Source organism: Pelecanus crispus, chromosome 18 (genome assembly GCF_030463565.1).
Source record: "Pelecanus crispus isolate bPelCri1 chromosome 18, bPelCri1.pri, whole genome shotgun sequence".
Lineage (NCBI taxonomy): Eukaryota > Metazoa > Chordata > Aves > Pelecaniformes > Pelecanidae > Pelecanus > Pelecanus crispus.
The window spans coordinates 5795431-5817143 of NC_134660.1; the positions used below are offsets into that span (position 1 = coordinate 5795431).

At 57.5% G+C, this 21713-nt stretch overlaps 1 protein-coding gene across 1 annotated transcript; it reads left to right on the top strand.

Moving 5' to 3' along the window:
- Window positions 1–371: 371 nt before the first annotated feature.
- On the top strand, window positions 372–20035 carry PLEKHM1 (pleckstrin homology and RUN domain containing M1). The gene is given in 13 exon segments (XM_075722762.1): window positions 372–403; window positions 3077–3165; window positions 4860–5107; window positions 6401–7036; window positions 8509–8947; window positions 10836–11076; window positions 12487–13395; window positions 15165–15310; window positions 15494–15687; window positions 16147–16210; window positions 16785–16942; window positions 19905–19962; window positions 19964–20035. Coding segments are annotated over 12 exon segments (3207 nt in total). The 5' UTR covers window positions 372–403; window positions 3077–3123.
- Window positions 20036–21713: the final 1678 nt, after the last annotated feature.

A 21713-nucleotide genomic window follows, 5' to 3' on the forward strand; every position in this document is an offset into this window, starting at 1 on the left:
GGGTGGAGGGCAGAAGCTGTGTGGGAGGAGGGGGCTGGCCCCACACCAGCCCTCGGACCCGCCGTCCCGACAAACCCTCATTTCCCCGGGGCGGAGGGTGACTGGTGCAGCACTCGTGCTTGGAAAATGACTGGCTCCGCGTCCATGCCTTGAGTCACCGGTTCACGCCGTCGTCGTGGGCTGTTGTTTCCCGTTTGCAAAGCGTGAGCAGTGACCTGCTGTTTATTTATAACTCGGGGAGCGTCGCTCGTTGGGAGACCGGAGAGCCGAGCGCTGGGACGGGGTCTCTGCCTCCCCTGGCACAAGGCTTGATTGGAACAAGCCGTTCCCAAAGAATCTGGCTGGTTTGCAGCAGTTTGGTAAATAAACAGCTCTGCTCTCGCACCGGTGACTCTCTTCCTCGGTAGGTTTAACTGCGCCAGCTTGCTGGCTGTTTTTATTTCTCACTTGGTTTATTTTCTTTGTTTTACTCGAGCTGTTGTGCTCTGCCTGCGTAGCTGCCAGGGTGGTGACTGCTGGGAAACCGTGTGGGGTTTTTTGTCTGCTGTGGATGTGCTTGTCTGTGCGTTTGTACATCTGTCCCGTCTCTTATCCTTCAAGATCACAAGGCTTTCCGGGATCTGCCTGGAAATGCTTCGGTGCCCTTTGGTTCCTTCTCGAGCTGGCTAGCCCGGCGCCGGGGCTGCCAGTCCAATTTCCACGTGTTTCACCGAAGACTTGCGTTAGGTGAAATCTGCCTCGGAGCTGGTTCATTGCACTTGTTATTCAGGAAAATACTGTCCCAACAGAAGTGGTGCCATGTGGGTTCGCGGTGCTGGAACGAACTGGTTGGACTGGTCGCGGTGGGAGTGGAGAGTCCCGCGGTGAAGGCCGTGGGTGTCCGCCTCGGCGTCTCGCCTCCTGGGGATGCTGGGAGGTGATGCCGGCGAAGGAGCCTGTGTTTTGGGGGAATACCCCTGACTTAGTGAAATCCGGACGAGGTCTTTACAAAAACACCGCTGTCACCCCCTCCCCTGTGACCGGCGGGGGACGCCGGGGTGCCCAACGCCGAGAGCACGGGCAGCGCAGTCCTGGAGCTGCAGCACCCACGCTGCCTCTGCGGGCGTGAGAGATGCCACCCTGTGCCCACGGCTGGCGTCTTCCCCCCTTGGCCCTCTGCCCGCAGCTCTTGCACCTTCAGTTTGGCTCGGGTGGGATGCGTTGCTTGTTTGCAGGGTGTAGGCGGGAGGAAAGGGGCAGAGGCTGCCCAGCCCCAAGGGGCCTGATCCTGCCTGAGCCTCCCATGCGGAGGGCAGAGATGGGGACGGCTCCCTGTGGTCCCTGTCAACCGCTGCTGTCACTTAAGTTGTCCCCTCACTCCCCAAAAAAAACCCCCAGCAGCGCCTCAAGCCTCTGAGCCGGAGCTTAACGTTCCTGTAATCACTGCGCTCCCCCATTTCTGTGTTGCAACCCGAAGAGAGGAAATCTTATGACAAGTCATGGCAAAACCAGTTTCCTTTTGTATGAAATTGTCTGTGAACTCTGGAAATGCTGAGGATTGATCTGGGGTTTGTCCCCAAAGAGCTCTCGATCTGCTGCTCCGAGCAGGGCTGGCTGGTGCGGTGTGTGCACGGGCTGCTCCGCATTTGGGCTGCTCCGCATTTGGGCTGCTCCGGATTTGGGCTGCTCCAGATTTGGGCCACTGCTGCCTTCAGGACCGGCCGTGGCCGCGTAAGAGCTGGTCTGCAAACCGTGCTTCTACCCTGGTCTGACGGCTCCCGGTGCAGGGAGAGGGGCAGGTTGATGCCGTCAGGTCTGCTTGGGGGGAAGCTGTGGGATTTTTGTGTTGGCTTGGAGATAAAATCTGAAGTATCGATGCCGTACCGAGCCCGTTGTCTGCTGTGGGCACGCTCAAACCGTCAACTGCTGGGCTCTGTCCTTCTCCACCTGGACGTCAAGCGCTTCCAACTCAAGGGAATAAATTTCTTCTCCAACCTCTCGCATCTGTAGAAAGCTTTACGGCGGTAGCTGGAGCATCTCTCAGACCCCTTTCAGCACCAGGACACGCTGTGTTTGAGCGGGGATGCAGCCGTGCGGCGGGCGGCTCGCTGACAGCCGCATGCTTTGCTCGCAGAGCCTCCGGGCACAGCTTGGTTTCGGCAGAGGGCTCTGAAGAAGGGAGGAGGAGGCCGAAAGTCAGAAGTCAAAGGTCCCTTGTTGTCTGCAGACGCCCTGCAGTCGCAGATGGCCCCAGCGAGCTGCCGCTGCGCTCGGCTCTGGTTTGCGATGGTTTCCCATAGCGGAAGGGCACTGATTTTTCTCTCTCTCCCACCAAAACCAGCTGCAGCGCAGCAGCCCTGCCATCTGCACCCCCGGGAGCAGGGGGACCCTGGGGTTCATCTGGAGCCAAGCAACCAGGAACCTGATGGAGAACCTGCATCCCTCCTTCCCAGCTTCCCAGCAGCTCTGTGCCATCGGGGCAAGCACCTGGGCACCTCCGAGAGGGTCCGTCCCGGTCGGGTTCGGCAGCAGCATCGCTCCTCTGGCGAGTAGCAGAGCGATGGGCTGCTGTCACCGCTGCCCAGGGTCTGCCGGGCCACCTTAATGCCATTCACGTGGGGTTTGGGTGCCGTCGTTCAGGCTCGCTTGCTAAGCGCGTGTGTTTTGATGCCGTCGCTGACGCCTGGGCATTGCAGGTGTTGTAGAAAGCGAAGGGAAGCAAAGCAGTCCCTGGTCCTGTGTGCATCACTGCTGGCTTGACCGGTCCGGCATCTCACCCCGGTTTAGGGCTGTCTGCGGGCAGCTTGCAAGGGTTAATTAACTCCCTCTTGCAAGGGTTAATTACTCTCTCTCCATCTCTTGGCCACGCTTTGTTTTGCCTGAAACTCTCCTGGTCCCCTGGAAGCGTGGTGTGTCTCGACGCGGCCGTGGGTCCATCCCAGCCTGACTCCGGCAGCGGTCTGGCCGGCAGTGCTTGCGCAACGCCTCGCTGCGTGATCCGTGCCTCTTGCGCGGCACCGGGTGCCCTTCGCGGCGCGGGTGAGGTAGGTGCAAACCGAACGGGTGCTCAGACGTGCTCCTCCTCCTTGTCCCAAAGGTGACATGTGAAGGCAGCGCCCGGCGTGGGGAGCGGCAGCAGCTGAGATGCATTCGAGCTACGCCGATGACCCCAAGGAAGCCATACAGGTGAGCGCGACGCCCCGATGCTCCCCAGCTAGCTCCAGTTGCTCCCCAGTGCAACTCCAGTTACTGGCGGGGACATGGTAGGCATTGGCGGTGCTGGCAGGTGGGATTGGGACGGTTTATACGGGCGAAGGGTGGCTCGTGCTTCCCGGCAGGGAGGATCCTTGATGGTTTGGCCAGCGTGGGGCAGGGGTTAAAGCAAATATGGTGGCCAGGAGTTAAATCACACCAGACTTGACCTTGGTCGTCGCCCCTCATGGCAAAACCCAGCATGGGGTAGGGGAGGGCGCTCAGCCCCCATTCCCGGGCGGAGGAGCATTGCTGCTCTGCGTATTTGGGGTTTCTTTACTCAGCTTTGGGAGCCTGAACACGTTGAATGAGCAAAGTTCAAACCCAGCGGTTAAAACCGGGTGTTTCATTCGTCCCACAGCAGAATTAATTCATGCGTGACAGATAAAATCATTTGCACTCCTTCACCCTGCTAGCCCACGGTTGCTGCTTGCAGGTGGGTTGCTTGCGCTCGCCGATCGGCGGGGCAGCTGGAAAGAAGCTCCTGCTGCAAGAGGTGTCCCCCGATACGGAGAACGTGCCTGTTCCCCCGGCTGTTGTCCTTGAACTACAGCCGCTGGAAATCTTGTTTAGACGCCGAAAAAAATATCCTGGGCTGGAAATTTAATACGGGTTTGTACCGCCAACCCAGGCTCGAGTCAAAATCTGCCCTGCCCCAGTCGCGGCGGCTGGTGCCGTTCAGCGTTCGCCTTGAATGCCGCGTGATTGATGCCGAAACGTGAATTGTTCGATGGGGACCCAGCTGAATTTGCAGTGTTTGCCAAATGCCTGCTGGGAGGTGCAACTTTCATTTTAAGCCAGGTTGATTGAGACATCTGGGCTCAGCTGCGTTAGAAAAAAAAAATCCTCTTCACCAAAGTAAAATTGTTAAATTCACTGAACTTGCTTCTTTTCAACTGGTGTGAGAAAGAGGGCAGCAAAGCTGCTGGAAGGTAAAATTCCCATCTTCCTGCTTCAAAGCCCACCGAGGCTCTCCGAAGGCAGCAGCTAAATCCCAGCCGCCCTTCCAAAATCACCTTTTTTGTTGGGGCCGATCCCCAGCAGTGCCCATGGGTTAATCAACACAGACGAGCTGCTGAGAGCGAGATCGATGGCTTTGATTTCTGCCGGCGGGACTCGTTAGTGCGTCACATGCTCGGGCTGATCTGCACGAGTTCGAGTGCGATCGCAGCCCTTATTCCGGGTTACCTCCTTCGAGTTTCTCGTTTATCACCCATGCTTATTTAATCCCTGTGTTTCCCCTGAGCAAGCACCTGGAAAAAGCCGATTTCTCTTTTTCCCCTGTCCTCATAAGCAATTTGGTGGCTGCAGAGGAAGCGCTGCGCACTCTAAAGGCAACCCCAGCAACCCAGTGGGCCCCGAAACACCAAATAAGATTGCATAAATTACTCATTTAAAAAATAAAAAAAAAGGTAGAGGAACTGTGATGCCAAAAGTGTGAGTCCCCAGCTTGACCGGTTCGGCTGTAGCGCTCCCCAACAGCCGCCGCAAAGCACGTGGCTGAAGCAGCAGTCGCGTGGTGCTTCGCTCTGGATGAGCCTTGCCGGTTTTGAGCCCTTTTATACAAAATCTTTCCTACTACTTATTTTTTTTTTTTGCAATGCAAGCGTGTACCTCCTGTCTTGCAGCTGATCAAGAAGCAACTGGTGAACGCCATCAAGGCGCTGCAGAAGCAGTACGTGACCTCGGATGCCGTTGTAACCAGCGACGATGGGAACGCGAACACCCTCTGCAGCGCCCTGGAAGCCGTCTTCGTGCACGGGCTGAAGGCGAAGCACATAAAGGCGGAGAGTGGGGGGAAAGGGAAGAAAACAGGGGGTCGGGGGCCGCTTCCCCAGCCGGTCTTCTGGGGTCTGCTGAAGAGCATCACCCATCGGTGAGTGCCCAGCTCTGCCGAAAGGTGCTTGCACGCTCAGGTTTATCCCCTCTCTTTGGTGCAAAAGCCGGAAAATTCAGGGAGCGGTGAACAGGAGGAGGGCTCGATGGAAAGACATGTCTCTGCCCCATCCCGTGTGCCCCGTCCCTTCAGTCGGAGGGAGAAACGCTCTCACAGGGTATCTCGGGGGGCTTAGCTAAGAAACGCTGCTGCCAGCTTAGGGCGCGCTCCTTTCCGATTTATTTTTGGGTGCCAGGCTGTGTATGGGGACTCCGCGTGCCCGCTGGGACCCCCGTGACCGCAGCGGCGGGTTATGGGGCACACGGTGCAGGGGTCTGGTCTCTCTTCTGACCTGGATCTGCTGGGGATGGTTGGCCTCCATTTCCCCGTGTCCCAGCCAGCCTTTGAGGAGGTCTCGCCTGGGTAGCTATCCTTACTTGCTGGGGTTTTTCTGAGCCGCTCCCTAAGCAGAGTCCTCCCACGCTAAATAACAGCCCACGCGCAAATAGTTTTGAAAGCCTCATCCAACCCCATCACCGACTCTTAAATTATGAAAGAGCAGATGAAAATAACTCTTTCACATGCTACGGGCGATACTTTTGTGCCCTTTGAAGGTTTTTTTCTTCTTTCTTGAGAGACAGATTAAAAAAAAAAAAAAGTCTTACAAAACTTTTGCTTTGTCTTTCGTAGAGTCTGCGGCGCCGACGTGAGCTGGGGCCAGGGAGGATTAGGGAGCGTGGTGTCGCTGTTGGATTTTAGGGGAGAACAGCTGAAGCCAGGAGGCTGAGATTGCTTGAGGAGCTCAACCTGACCCAGCCTTTTTTTTGGGCTGCCCCAGCAGTTTTCACTGTGTTTTGGCTGATTTTAAATTTGAAGCCAGGATTTAGACACGCAGTTGTCACCAAGACGTATCCAGCCAGAGCAAGCCCCGCCGACGTGCAGGGACAGCGGGAATTTCCCCCTCTGCGTCCTTGGTGCAGGGCGAGCAATGCGTGGGAGGTGCCTCCAGCCAGGGAGAGGAGGAGAGCCCAGGGGCACCCCAGGGATGCCTGGGGTTGCTACCAATATATTTAGCTTTGGGGAGTTCAGGAGCTTCTTTTTTCTCCTTGGGAAACCACGTTTTCCACAGAGGAAAGAGCTTTTCCACAGCCTTTTTTGAGCCAACTCTTAAACTCCCCGCAGCAGAGCAGGTTGGGCAGTTCCTGATGGAGCATCTGCCCCTCCTGCACTCTGCGACGGACCGAAAACAGAGCCACTCACCTCCTGTTCTGTTCTTTTCCTCCCTTTCCTCAGAAATATTGTCTCAGAGCTGGAACAACTCATCTTTATCAATACAGATGTTGGCCGCTGCCGAGCCTGGCTGAGGCTGGCTTTGAATGATGGCCTTGTGGAGTGTTACCTGAAGCTGCTGCTGCGGGAGAGGTCCCGGCTGCCCGAATACTACCAGGCAACCGCTCTGCTCTTAGACGCCGAAGAGTGCGAGTTTCTCCTGAGCTACTTGCAGGGCTTAACGTCCTTAACCTTCGAGCTCTCCTATAAATCAGCGGTTTTGAACGAGTGGACTATCACCCCTCTGTCCCTGTCGGGTCTGTGTCCTGTTTCAGAGCTGCTGGAGCCCCTCACGCCCTCGACATCTGAACCCCGCAGAAAAGCATCGCTGGGTTCCATCTCCCAGTCATCGGGGTCGGACGAGATCGAGATTCAACCCTCCGTCCTACCCATCGGCAAAGCCAGCAGCAAAACCAAGCTCACATCGTCCTCGTTGAGCCTTAACACCACGAGCTCGTCCCAGCTCTCCTCCAGCCTGGGCTCCGACAGCATCCTCCCGGCTCCCGGCGCCCGCAGTCCCGAGCGGAGCGAGGAGCCGCTCTCCTGCGACTCCGACCTGGGGACCGCCGCCGCCGAGGACCTGGACAGGTCGCTGCAAGAGTGAGTCTTTTCCCAGATCTCCTCTTCAAAGGGATTTTAACCCTCTCCTGGGCTCTCATTTATTTTCTCTTCGTAGGCAGGAAGGCTTTCTCCCCTGTTTTTCTTTAACAAGCTATTTTTTTCCTACTGGAAAGAGCCTGAAAGGTAAAAAGAAACGCTGAGCACAGCTTGCTGGGACCCTGCTGCCATGGCAAATGAGCTCCTGGCCACTGAAGTGTGTGTCTGTCCTCTTTACTGGGGCAGAAACGTCAGAAAAATGCTGCTCTCCGGTTTCAGGAATGTCACATCTCCCTGGCGTACACTGGGGGATGCTCCGGGGCTTTCTGCGGGGAGCAAGAAATGAGTTTGGTCGCAGGAAAGGGTTATAATTTGCAGCTTCGGCAGATAATTTAAAGGAGGGAGGTTGTTAGTTTGTCATCCTCGTGATTTATTTCTGCCAAAGACCCAGCACAAAGATTTCCAGCGGGTTATATAAGCTCTGAGTAATCGTAAATATTTTCCCTGCCACCTTTAAAACCTGGCTCTGAAGGAGCCTGGCCTGGGGGTGCTGGGTGCTGAAGGCACCCTCTTCCCAATAAGGGTCTTGGAGAGAGTTTAGAGCCGCAGTCTCTTGTTCCACGTCGGTGACGGCGTCGTTATCTACTTCTAGGATTTTGCATCTTAAGATGATCCTGGAAGAACCTGCCTTGATTGGATTAAACTCGTGATGGAGAGACGTCGTTTTGAATTTTAATCTTGGGCTGGTTTAATTCAGCCGAGCTGGTGGCAAAGCAGGGGCATGGGAACGGCGTCTTGTCTGGCCGGGCTCCGCTAATAACGGCTCGTTAACACTTCTGAAAACATTGGAAATTTGGCACGCGGTCCGTGGCTGGATACGTGTCTGGGAGCCATGCGTGGGGCTGCGGGGAGCACCCAGCGCTCTCCCTCCCTTACGAGGTGTCCGTCGGAAGGAAATTAAACCCCATGCATGGGCGTAGTTTGGAAACGCACCCTTTGCAGGCAGGGTCCTTGCCTGCAGTGGGGTCGACTGTTGCTCCGCAGGGCACAAATCACTGTTTTTCTGTTAGCATGGTGCTGCCACGGGGTTCTTTGCAGCCATGCAATGCTGCCAGCCCGCAGGAGGCGAGCAGCGATGCCGAGCCCTTTTTTTGGGCCCTTCAGATGAGTCTTTAAACCTGAAAAGCGTAAACCTTGGAACTTAGAAATGAGGCTTTGGACCCTAACGAATGAGGGATTGAAACTGTGGGTCCTCAAAAAAGGCTATGGATACCAAAAGACATCCTTGGACCCTACAAATGGGGATTTGGGCCCTAAAACTGGGGCTTTACACCCTAAGAATGGGTCTTTGGACTCTCAAAATGAGGCTTTGGACATGAAGAAAATGAGGCTGGTTACAATTTGCAATAACTGGTTTTTTTAATATGTTCTGGTTAACGTAGCTACGTTCAAACCGGTCACTTTTCTCTTCCCAGGGTGTTGTCCAAGGTCAGCAAAGCCAAGCCAAGCCCGGGAGCCCCGGAGGGAGGGCTGGTCCCCAGCGTGCTGGGCTGCTCCCCACGGCAGCCCGCCTGCATCCCGGCCGCACTTCCCGTTCCCCCGGCACCGTCCCGCAGAGCTCGCCGGCAGCCGCCTCCCAGCGCCGACGGTCCACGCTCTGCTCGGACAGGCGACACGGCCACCGCCGGCGATGGAGATGGAGATGGAGATGGAGATGGAGATGGAGATGGAGATGGAGATGATGGAGATGCAGCGCCGCGAGCCAGCGGCACAGCCGGCGTTTCGGCCACGCGGCGTGGCGGTCCGAGTGGAGGAGAGACAGGCAGGAGCGGCACGGTCAGTGGCAGCGAGGCAAGCCAGGCTGTCCGCAGCCCGACGGCCGAATACCATCTTTCTCCGCTGCTGGGTTGTCCGGTAGGTGTTACAGCTCGCTTGCTGTCAACCTCCTTGTTTTTATCCTTCCTGACCAGAACATCTAATGGAAAAGGAAAATAAAAAACTGGTGACAGCTTCTGAGTAGGCACCAGTTTCTCCAAACTCTCATCTTCCGTGCTGCTTCCAGTCTTCTGACAGCAAGTTGGTGATGCTCCCCACTCCGTGAGCATCTTCCTGGAGCCCATGGAGCTGTGTCCATGCAGCTGCCCTGGAAGCAATTGGGTCAGAGTCGATATTCCCTGGTAAAAGAGGCCCCAAAGCTTTTGAAACCCTGTCTGGCCTGGCGGTCGTTCCTCACCAAGAGCAGCAGCAACAGGAAGTTTTTGGTTTTCTTAATGATATCTGAAGAGTGATGAGCTCTTGCACAAATCTGGCCTATATAAGGGCTGCGTGCAAGCTGATAAAACAGCCTGGGAGTCAAGCTCCTGATGGGGACTTTTCTTCGTTTATGGTTCACGTAAGAGGAGGGAAAAGGGTTGACTGGATGGGAAACAAATTGCAGTTTTCTGCTGGAAAAATGTTCACGCAAGGCGTCTGTTCCCAGAGCAGGCTGGCATTCCCTGGCGCTTAGGGTAGCTTAAACAGTGGTGGATTTCCCCGCCGAGGAGTTGGTCCGCTAGCTTTTGCTTTTCGGAAACTCTTTGAACAGCCCTGTCCTCTGTCTGATTTGTTACTGACTTCTCCATCCTGGTTCCCATCGTTTCCATCCTGGTGAGGTTAGGATATGCTTCATACCCCCTACACGGTTTCTCTTTTTGGTCCCTGCTCCTTTCAGCTCCCTCCCAGTTATCCCATTTACACTGCTTCCTCGTGGCCGTGGGCCAGTTTGCCCTAATCTATGGATAACATACGGTGTCAACAGGAAATTCCCCCCTGCTTTCACATGAGTCACGGAGCGGCGCGGGTTCCTGCTCCGGGAGTAAGCCGAGCCTGCCTGTGTGTTGGAAGCTGCACCGCAAGCCACCCGTGATCCTCGCTACGGGGTGGTGATGGCTCCTCTGCTGTCATTTAGCGCGTTGTTCAGGATAAAAGGCTCTTGGAACGCAGGGCAGGGTAGTCGAGAAGTCGTTCCTGGTGGGATGCAGCCCCGGAAGGGATGCACTGGATCTAGGGAAGCTGCTCCCGTTTGCCAGAGCACTGAGCTGGGTCGTGTTTTGCTCCCGGTGTTTGTTTGGGGACCTTGTTCCAGAACCTCACTCCATTCTGGTAGCCAGAAGAACTCCTGGAGAAGTTACAGCCATGTTTTCTTTCAGCTTAACAGGCTTTCTTCTGCTTGTGGGTCTCATCCCCTCCTGACACACGGAAACAAAGGTTTCCTCTGCTTTCCCCGCCTTACTTTTTGCCGGTGCTGATCAGGCCTGGTGTTTGTAGCATCTGCTTGTAAGCCGTAGGTCTCTATTTCATCCTAAACATCTTCTCTGTACCTCGCCCCATCTCTATTCTTCCTGGAACAAGGCTGGTGCCGCTGCCCCAGGCAAGCTCATACCCTTCCACGCAGGGCTGATTTCTCACCCTCTATCAGAAATATTTCCAGGAACAAATATCTTGTATGTGGTTACTGCAGGGAACGTGCTCTCCCTCTGAGCCCCTCGATGATTTTGGAGGGAGAGAACCCATCAATTTTGGACTTTATAATCCCCCCCAGTCTATAATGCCGATACTGCCAGCTGCCAGCACAGTCCTGTGGAGCATTCCCTGATCAGAGGGAGCGGGGAGCCGTCCGTGTGGGATGGCCAGCATCCCCGCTTGGGATTCAGTCTGCACGGGAGCAGCCCCCGAGGAGGGCTCACCGTGGGCATGCGTGTTTGAGGGGCACAGGGTGTTCAGTAAGTTTGATAATTAATTTTTTTTTTTTTTTTTTTAACAGAAAAGAAAGAGCTGGATCTCAGAAGATGATTTCTACAGGCCTTCTCCGGGTGAGAGCAGCGAAAGCACAGCTGACACCAATGGCTTTGGGCCGGAGGAGGCTGGCGAGGGCCCGGCCCCGGGGCTCATTAGCGCCCTTGACTTGGAAAGGCTGTCGGTGCCGTCCTCGGGGAGCGGGAAGCCCAAACTGTCACCCGAACGGGAACAAAAGGGCTTCAGCGTTGTGCATCGCAGGCAGATGGGTACGTGCCGCCCTCCCCTCTCCTGCGTCTCCTGCGTTCGTCGGGTGGCTACGCTGGGCAGCGCCCGGGGGGTGATGGGCAGTTTGGGAAGCACCCTTTGCCATTGCTGAGCTGCTGGCAGCACTGAAAGCTCCAGAAGGCAGCGGGGCAGCTTCCCTTGGCATTGCTGAGCCCACGATGGCTCTGGAGGGAAGCGTTTTAGGAAGAGAGGAGGTGTGCTGGGTGTCTCTGTCCCCATGTCTCCGTCCACTCTGCGGGACACTTTTCCTTTGTGCTGTCCCACTCATTCTCAGCCTCAAAACCCAAATGCAGGCAGACAGATTATGGAGACCGAGGTCCTGTAAACTCCTGCCTCATCCCACAGTCCACGAGGACTGGGTTCATGAAAGGCAGGTCCTGCTTGACCAACCTGATCTCCTTTGATGACCTGGTGACCCACCTGGTAGATGATGGAAAGGCTGTGGATGTCATTTACCTGGACTTTAGCAAAGCTTTTGACACCGTCTCCCACAATATTCTCCTTGGGAAGCTGGCAGCTCATGGCTTAGACGGGCGTAGTCTTTGCTGGGTAAAAAACTGGTTGGGTGGCCGAGCCCAGAGAGTTGTGGTGAATGGAGTTAAGTGCAGTTGGCGGCCGGTCACAAGCGGTGCATCCTGGCTTGTGTCAGGAATAGCGTGGCCAGCAGGAGCAGGGAGGTGATTGTGCCCCTGTACTCGGCGCTGGGGAGGCCGCACCTGGAATGCTGTGTCCAGTTTTGGGCCCCTCAGCACAAGAAGGACATTGGGGTGCTGGAGCGTGTCCAGAGAAGGGCAACGGAGCTGGGGCAGGGTCTGGAGCACAGGGCTGGTGGGGAGCGGCTGAGGGAGCTGGGGGTGTTCAGCCTGGAGAAGAGGAGGCTGAGGGGAGACCTTATTGCTCCCTACAACTCCCTGACAGGAGGGGGCAGGGAGGGGGCAGGGAGGGGGGTGTTGGGCTCTTCTCCCAAGTAGTTAGCAATAGGACGAGAGGGAATGGGCTCAAGCTGCACCAGGGGAGGTTTAGGTTGGAAATTAGGAAAAATTTCTTTATGGAAAGGGTTGTCAAGCATTGGAACAGGCTGCCCAGAGAGGTGGTGGAGTCCCCATCCCTGGAAGTGTTCAAAAAATGGGTAGATGTGGCACTTGGGGACATGGTTCAGTCTGGTCTACCCTTGATTGGTTTAGTGTGGACTTGGTAGTGTAGGTTAACGGTTGGACTGGATGATCTTAAAGGTCTTTTCCAACCTAAACGATTCCATGATTCTATGATTCCATGACTGGCTCTCAAAGCTGCGATGCCTCCAGTTGCTCACTGTGAGCTGCCCGTTGGCTTTCCTCTCTCCACCAGCTTCTCCATTTTTGGTTAAACTAAGACAGCCACTTTTGCCCCAGGTCTTTCCAACCCTTTCCGAGGGCTCCTGAAGCTGGGCAGCCTGGAGCGGAGAGGAGCCATGGGGATATGGAAGGAGTTTTCCTGCGAGCTGTCGCCGCTGGAGCTCCGGCTCTTCCTGGACCACGAGGACCGCATCTGCGTCGAGAGCTATTCCCTGCTGCGGTGCGAGTCGCTGGCGCTGACGCACTCGGACGGCCGTTTCGAGCTGGTTTTCCTGGGGAAAAAACTCTACCTACGAGCTCCTTCTCGAGACGAGGCCGAGGACTGGTTGGACAGGATCCGTGAGGCGCTGCAGAAGTGCCGGCCTCAGCTGGAGGAGGAGGAGTGGGAGACACTGGAGTATCCGGAGGACAGCGGTGAAGGCCAACACATCCAGAGCGACTCTGCTGCTCTTCTCCAGTACCGCGACGTGCCTGGGAACAGCTTTGACTGGACTCCAGCTCACGAACCGGAGCTGGATGCAATAAAAGAGGCTGTTCTGTACATGGACGTAGACAAAACCTGGGTCCCCTTTATTTTTAGCCTGTCTTTAGAAACTTTGAAGTGCTTTAAAGTCAGAAGCAATGACAAAATTTTAAGCAACAGTTACGGTATAGAGACCATCCAGGACATTCTTCCAGACACGAGCCTCGGGGGACCCGCGTTCTTCAAGGTGATAACCTCCAAAGCTGTCCTGAAGCTGCAGGCCGAGAACGCAGAGGAAGCGGCCTCGTGGAGGGAGCTGGTCCGAGGGGTGCTCATGGCCTACCTGGAGAGTGCGGAGGAGGCGCTGACGCTGGGCGGCAGCTTGGACGGGCACTCCCAGGTCGTCCTGAAGAACATCGTGAAGGAAAATGGCTTCCTGTTGCAATACCTGGTGGCCATCCCCGTGGAGAAGGGCCTGGACTCGCAGAGCTTCATCTGTGCAGGTATATGTTGGCTTGTCTAAAGACAAGAAACCCAGCTCCATCTTGGAGGATGGTGTTGTGTTAATGAGGTGACATCAAATTAGAGATGTCCTGAGTCCTGCCAACCCGTTGCAGGCCAGCTGCTGGTTTCCCCATCCAAACCCCAGGTGGCCCCAAAGCCCGTCGGTGGGGTTTCGCATCCCACATCAGTGGCACCTTTGGTGGTCTGTGTGCGCAGGGTGAGTCCCCCCGCACTGGATCCCTGTCCCACCCCCGCACGGCTCCAGCTGGGCTGCTACTGGGCTCCTGTTTAAGATGCTTGTGGTGCAGACAAGGGTGGGTCTTGGCTTGAAGGCAACCTTAGGTGGACCAAGAGGCCCAGGACTCTCTGCCTGGGCATTTTGTGGCCCCAGCTTGCAGGGAAAGTGCAGTCAAGGGCAAATGCTGTTTTTCTGGTAATGCAGCACAGGAGCGAATATTGCGATGGGTGTGACAAGCTGATTTTGCAAAACATTCATTTAACCTTCCACTAACGCCTCTCGGCACACGGGGCGATGCTGGTTTAATAAGATAACACTCGCTGACCTCCACAGGAAGTATAATTTGCTCTTTACCTTGGTAAGTTAATTAAACTTCAGATTTCTCTCCTGCTTCAGCTATATTTCTTGTACCCTCCAGCAGGTTTTTTTTTCCTTCTTTTAATTTCTCTTCTTTTTTTTTTTTTATATATATATTTTCCATTCTGTTTGGTCTCTATGTTCCCCTCCAGGCTCTGTCCTGCATCTTCCACCTACCAACAGATGGAAGCAGCAAGCCAAAAAGACAAATTCTCAGTTTTTATGTGTAGGTTTTCTTAGGGGACTGCCTGCCCTGCTTTCGCCTCCCTCCCAGCCCAACACCTGAGCCTGGCACAGGAGGTGTTTCCTTACCTGTCAGGGCATAATGAGTGATAAAAGGTTTTGGGTTTTTTTTTTATTAATTCAGAGCGCAACATCTGACCTCCATGAATATTTTTTGGGGGGGATGCGCTCCAGCTACCCTGAAGTGTGAAGGACGGGGTGGCAAGGCCTTCCTCGAGGATGGCAGATGCTCGCTTATTCTTGGTCAGTTATTTTACAGAACTGAACCCATTAAAAATAGCCCCAAGGGTTTTCCTGCCTTCCCAACTCCAAATGAGATGCGCTCGCTTTTCAAGTCGCTATAAAAACCCTGCAGGTTTCCCCTGAGACCCAAGCTGGGTTCCTCCTGGGTTACCCCCGCTATAATAAAGGGGTTTTTTTGCTTAATCCATCCCCAACTCATCCCTTGAGGATGAAGATCCCTTGCAGATGTGGTTTTGGTACCCTGCAGCGGCAGCAGGAAAGAGAAGAGCTAAGGGAAGGCAAAATGGAGCAAAGCTATGGGAGGAGGTGATGGGGCAGGCAGGTGGGATGTAGGTTCTTCCCTAAACCGCTGGGATGTTTCCAGAATTCACTTTCCCTAAAAAAAAATGAAACAATTGAACCACTTGATGGATAAAAGTGGGTTCAGGGATAGTCCAGACTCCTTTTTTATGGAGGAAAAAGTGAAGCAGCTCCTGTTGGACCATTGTGGCCTTAAATCCACGGGGAAGGGGCTGGGGACCTCTCACCGAACGTCCTACAAGTGCTTTAGCGGATCTCCAGCCCTTCCAAAACTTCCTTGCTCCATTCCCCCTCCCAAAAGTTTCTCCCCCCGTCCTGGCAGCGCTGGGAACCAGCTCTTGGGGCAGCCTGGGTCCCCTCTCACCGCCTCATCCCTGCTCCCTGCAGGCTGCTCCAGGCAGATCGGCTTCTCCTTCGCAAAGCCCAAGCTCTGCGCCTTCTCTGGTCTCTACTACTGCGACAGCTGCCACCGGGACGAGGAGACGGTGATTCCCTCGCGCCTCATCCACAACTGGGATCTGACGAAACGAGGGGTAAGTCCAGGCTCGGTTGGTGCGGGTCGCAGGAAAATGCTCCTGCATCTGCCTACGCTTCCTGAAGGTCCCTCTGAACGTTGCCACCATCAGCAGAGGTGGAGATGTCCACCCGAGACCTCCCTCCGAGCCTCCTGGGCTGCTCCTCGCTGCACGGCCACCTCTTGCCTCTCTTTGCCCCAGGTTTGCCAGCAGGCTTTGAAGTTCCTCACGCAGATCCGTAACCAGCCGCTGATCGACCTGAAGCTGGTCAACGAGAGCCTCTATGACCACGTGGAGAGGATGGGACGGATCCGCCGGAGCAGGGAGCAGCTGAAGCTGCTGGGAGATTATCTCATCATGTGCCGCAGCGGGGCCCTGAAGGAGCTGAGCAAGCGGTGAGGTCCCTCTCTGGGTGACGTTACGCCTGCACCCCCCTGTTTGCACCGCGACGGTCTCCTGGTCCTCCTTATCGCTCGCCGTTGGAGCGGGGAGCGACGCTGCCAAGGCATGGGCTGGTTTTCAGCTCCATGTCATCTGCTCTGAGGAGTTATCCGTCTGTTGGCTGGGTCGACACATTGATATGTGACTCAGGAAACACCTTCCTGACCAGGGAGCTTCTGGCTGGACAGGAAACACCTGGGAAAATAGATGAGATATTTATTTTCTTTTTCCCCCCTTTGAAATGCTCTCACGTGATTTCCAGTGGCAGGATTTGGGATGTGTGGCGCGATGCGAAAATCAGGTCTGCGGTGATTTTCTTCAAGAGTCTGCATCGTCCAGGCTCCCCCTCGCTCCAAAGCTATGCAGGTGGGGTGGAAACCATCTACCACCTTTCTCCCTGTGCTTCTTTGCAGGCTTGATCACAGGCACTACCTCTTGGAGTGTCCCCACAAATACAGCGTCACTGATCTGAGGCAGGTGAGAGTTTTGCGTGGTCGTAGGGGTTTTGCTGGTGAAAACATCCCGGTTTCTGTTGAGCATGGCACTTCGTCGTCATCAGTAGAAGGTTTCAAACAGCTTCGTTTTCCTTTTGCCTTGCTCTCATCCACCACGTGCACTCTGCAAGCTTGCACATCAGCTTAAAAGCAAATAATTCCCTTTATTTTAATTTGCCAAAACAATTGGCACGGGCCTGTATCCTCCGAGAACCATGGAGAGCATGCAAGATAAATGTGCGCCTCTCCAAGCCAGCGTTGCTGCTAGTGCATCTCCATGCACACTTGTATCTGTTGCAAATAGCGTTGGAGGTGATGGGCAGTTGGGTTTCGCATCGACTCCAAGCCGGGAGCCCTGTCCTGGCAGGCGTGGGTGCTGCTGCCCGTGCTCGCTGGGGGTCCCCTCGCCACCCAGGCACGTGGGGTGGGGGTCGTTTTTGGAGGACAGCCTTGTCTTCACCTGGCAGCACGAAGCATGGGTGCAGTGTGGATTTTGCGCAGCGCAAACCCGACGGGAGACGGGCTCCACGCCTGCCTGACGTCTCTCTGCCCCGCAGATAGCCGACGGCGTCTTCGAGACCTTCCTGCAGTCTCTGCTCCAGTTCGCTTCCCATCATGTCTACAGCTGCGACCTGTGCACCCAGCGAGGCTTCATCTGCCAGATCTGCAACAGCAGCGACATCATTTTTCCCTTCGAGTTTGACACTACCACCAGGTGAGCCACATCACGTCCCGCTGCTGTGAGGCCACCCAAGCTTATGGCCTGGCTTTTCCCGGGAGCCTGGACCGGGGTCCCCTGGGTCCCTTGCTGGGGCTCTCCGCTGTCTAGGCACGTAGCGCCGGGGTGGCCTGGAAATAGCCCTGAGCTGGCTGTGCATCCTCGCGGCACCCGTGGCCTCGCGGCACCCGTGGCCTCGCGGCACCCATGGCTTCGTGGCACCCATGGCTTTGTGGCACCCATGGCCTCGCGGCACCCATGGCTTCGCGGCACCCATCAGCTCCAAGGCGTTTCCAACCAAAACTGGGCTGTTTGGGGCAGGAGAGGACCATCCTCGCAGAGCCGAGTTGTCACCAAGCGAGGCGGCTTTGCAGATTGGACACGTGGAGCCACCCAGCCCCTTGCAAAAACCTCACGGGGTGCTGGGTCGCCCGGGGCAGCGGAGGGGCCGGGGGCAGGAGGAGGAGGAGGAGGAGGATGAAGGTGCTGCGTTCCCCTGCCTCGTTCACCTGGCTGGCGCATCTCCTGTTCGAATTTGGTCCGGCCGCTTGCAGGGCTTGCAGGAGGGAAGGAACAGCAGCAGTGGGACTGTTCATACCTGCCCTCTGCAACCGAGGAGGGGAGGAAGGACACACGGACATGGATTTGGAGACCGATGGTGGGCGGCCCTGCGGGACGTGCTGGGGAGAGGCTGGGGACGTTCCCAGCAGGACAGGGCGGACGCTGGCTTTCATCTAGGCTTTTCTGCGGAGCTTGCACCCTTTGCAGGCGGGGTCCTTGCCGGCAGCGGGGTCAACTGCAGCTGAGCGGCCGCTGAAATCGGCTGGGTGCGTTAGGAGGAGTGTCCATATCCCCACCGTGAGGGTTTTGTGAAGAAATCGATATCAAACCCTTCCAGCCCAGGAGCCTGGTCCATCAGAGGTGGAGAGAGATCCACAGCTCGATGGCTGGTGGGTAATGGGTACAATCCTGGCGGAGAATTTTAACAGGCTGATGGTCTGCGTGGTCTGGCTTTGCCTGGCAGTCCCTAAAAACGAGCAACAACATCCGGAAGCTGCAGAAAATGCCAACGAGACCAGGGTCCCTGGGTACCCTGCACGTTACGTGGTTGCAGGTATTTCCAGGGCGGCTGAGCAGGATTGCTCCCTTTCCCTCCTTGCCGCAGGGACAGCACAGTGCTTGTTATCGAGGACAACATCCCCAGGGGACCGATTTTCCCCTGAAAAAGAGCGTATGGGCTCTGGAGAGGCAGGCACGCAGGGCTGAGCTGCGCTGGCAGCCGGCCGGAGGTCTCATGTCCTGTAAAGCCGGGCTCTGAAGTTTTTTGACCTCTTTTTTTTTTATTTTCCTGCCGGAGGAGGCTGTGCAGCAGGAAAGCAGCTCGACCGACATCCTCGCCAAGCTCAGCCCGGCTTCCTGCCCCTCTGCCCGCGCCGGGGGACAGCCAGCTGCCGGGGTCACACTGTCACTCGCCGCAGGATGCGTCTGAAACGCGTCCTAACAATCAACCCAGCCGGGCGCTTGACGTTCGTCTTTTCACAGCAGTGGCGGCCGCTTCCTGCAGCCCTTGCTCTGGCAGGTGGAGGCGGGAGATGCCGCCTGTCAGCTGCTGCTCGCTCAGAAACGCGCAGGGTAAAAACCACCCCTGAGCTTTGCAAATCCTCCCGCGCTCGGGGAGGAGCTGCCACCCGTGCTAATCCGGAGAAGCCGCGTGAAAACACATTCCACTGGGAAAATGCCCGGCGCCAGGCAGCACCCCCCCATCCCGTCTATCCGTGCGCAAGCTTTTCCCGTATCCTGAGCAGCTCAGGGTTTGCAGCCGCCTGTCAGGAGCAGGATTTGGCCCAGGCTGCGATACGTCTGGACTGGATGATCTTAGAGGTCTTTTCCAACCTAAATGATTCTCTGATTCTGTGATTCTACGCCATGGTCCCTTGCCTGGCGCGCTGCTGGGCGTTTCTCCGCTCCCCTCTCCACTCATGCTTTGGGAAGTTAAGGTACTCAGTGGTATTCACACATCGATTGTGCACCAGGTATTTGCACTTGAGGGCATTCAAAAAAATAATCTGGCTGACCCGCCGGCATGCGGTTGGGCTGCATTTTGCTGCTACCGGCAAGGTGGGGGATCGCGACCGGGAAAAAGCGAGCTCAGCCTTCGTAGCGCAGACTTTTCTTCTGTTGACTCAAGATAAGTAGTGAACGCCCCTCGCCGAGCCGAGCGTCTCCTCCCCGCCGGCCCCGTGCAAGCTATCATTTGTGGCTGCTTGCATTCCTGCTGCGGCGCTGAGCCAGAGCAGGGAGGTCCGGGGCGGGCGCTGGCAAGACCTCCCCGGAGCTGGCCGCCTCAACGGCAACGCCATCCCCGGCCGCCCGTCCCCTTCCCTGCGGCTCTGACGTCCCCGAGCGGTGTCCCCGCCGCGCGCGGGTCCCGCAGTCGGGGTTGGGGGGCTCCCGGCTGCGCCCCGGCGAGCGGAGGGTCCGCGCTCCGGCGCTGAGCCGCGTCCCGTCCCCACCGGCGACGCATCGCCAGCCGGGCTCTCGCCGCCCTGCGCCGTCGCAGGGTTGGGCGTCTCAGCCTTGAAGCCTTGCTCTTGTTGCTGTCAGCGCTCCAAAAGCGAGGTGCAAACCTCACTCAGCATCTCCCTCTCTCATCTGCAAAAAACCGGCAGCGTGCTGGCAGCTGCCCGCAATACTTTTTCCGGGCGAGCTGCTGCTTTTGCTCTGAGCTTGCTGGAGGGGGATCTTTTGCTCGAGTAGTTAGTGCTCCTGCTAGCGAGGTTCGGCTCGAGCGGGGGCCAGGTCTCTTTGCTCAGCAAGAGCTTGGAGGAAACGGAGACGAGGTGGTGTCCCCAGCTCTGCTTTGGTGGGCAGGAGTTCGCTCTTTGCTCTGATGTTAGCAACGGGGTGAGGTATTTGAGGGTTTTTCCCCCCCCCCCCCCCCCCCCTTGGTTTCTCCTAGGTGCAGCGAATGCAAAACCGTCTTCCACCGGGACTGCCAAGCCCGCGCCAAGTCGTGCCCCCCGCTGCGAGCGCCGGCAGAGGTACCGGCGAAAGCTGGAGGCGGAGGCCAGCGCGGAGCCGAGCCTTTAGCATCTGGGGACCGACCGCCGCACTGCCCTCGGCTTCTCGGCCAGCCGGATAGCGCCGAGGGGAGGGGGCCGGCGGGGGGTGCAGAGACCAGACCCCCCGGCCCGGGAGCCGATCCTGCGCCCGGCGCTGCCCCGCTGGTGCTGGGTGACGCGGCGTGGGTGCTCCTGCCCCGCGGGGACCCTCTGCCCGCCCAGGGCTGAGCAAGGGGCGCCGGAGGGGCGCGTGTGTCCCCCCCACACCAACCCGGGGGTGCTCCCGGTCGCCCTCCTGGTGCCAGCCTGGTACATCCCCTCCCGGCGGAAACCCGGCCGGCTTTCCAGGGTGTAAATCAGGATTTCCAATCAAGGGTGTGGATAACTGACATTGATTAAAGCTCTAGTTTTTTAGGATGTTCAATACTGAAAAAACAGTATTTTTTTACGTGGGGGTTTTGCACAAGGTGGCCTGCTCCGGGGAGGCGACGGCGGCCGTGCGGGGAGGGGGCAAAGTGACATTTGTGCCTTTAGGGACTTGGCGTGCCGCGGGCACCGGGCCGGCCGAGCATCTCCCGCGCGGAGAGCCCACCCGTCACCGTGGCCTCCGGGAAGAGAGGGGAGAGAAGAGCCGGGCTGCTCCTCCCCGCCTGCTGCTTTTAATCCTCGGGAGAAATTTTATTTTCCTTTCACCCCTCGCCATGCAGAAATAATTAAAGTTTATTTAACGACGAGTGAAGATGTCTTTGGGGTTTGCTTCTCCACAGCAGGCGCCGAATCCCGCGTCCGACCTGATGCCGCGTCTCCGTGGGAGGAGGGTTGGGGACCAGGGTGCTGCCTGCCCTCCGCGCTCCCGGGCTGCGTGGGGCGACTGGGGGGCCTGTCCCCATTTTCCCTGCCCCATTTGCCTTCCCATCTGCTCCCCACCGCTGTCGGCATCTCCGGTTGTTCCCTTTTCCCCGCCACCCTGCTCCTGGTGCCGGGAGGGTTTGGGGCGCACCCACCCGCCCAGGGAGCCCAGTGGGAATCCATGGGGTGGGTGGGCAAAAGCCAGCGCAGCTCCCGCAGGACCCCGCTCTCTGGGGGTCCCATCCCCCTGCCCAGGGAGGCCGTGCCGGATCCGGCAGCGGCGCAGATCCCGGCTCAGCCGCGGGGCAGGGCCCTTCCTGCGGCAGGAACCTCCCGAGGAGCCGTTTCCTCGGCCGGGCGGCAGCGGGTCCCCTCCGCCATCGTCCCTTCCCTCCCGCCCCGAGGGGAGGAAACAGGCCGGGTCCCCGCCGCCCCTCTCCTCTGGCTGGGGGGCCGGGCACCCAACGCCAGCGTGGAGCCCGGCCCCGTCTTTCGGCGAAGCGCGGGCAGGAAACTGGGGCGAGTCGAGACCAGCCCGGCGCGGGCACGAGCAGGACCCGCCGCGCGCCCCACCGCCCCCGCCTGCACCCCAACGCCGGCTGGAGGTGAGGTCCGGGGGCTCGGTGGCTTTGGGAGCTTGGGACTCGGGGGCTTCGGGGGCTCGGGGACGGCGGGTGAGGCTGGTGGCGGTGACCCCAGGGCTGTTTCGGGCGGGTTCGGGTGGTTTGCGGAGCGGCCGCATGGGGCTGGGGCTCAGCGGGGACCCCCCAGCTCAGCTCTCCCGGGGTCCCCGCGCACCCCGCGAGGGGCTGGGAGCTGCCGTCACCCCTTCCCCGCCCCGTCTCCCGCAGGCGGAG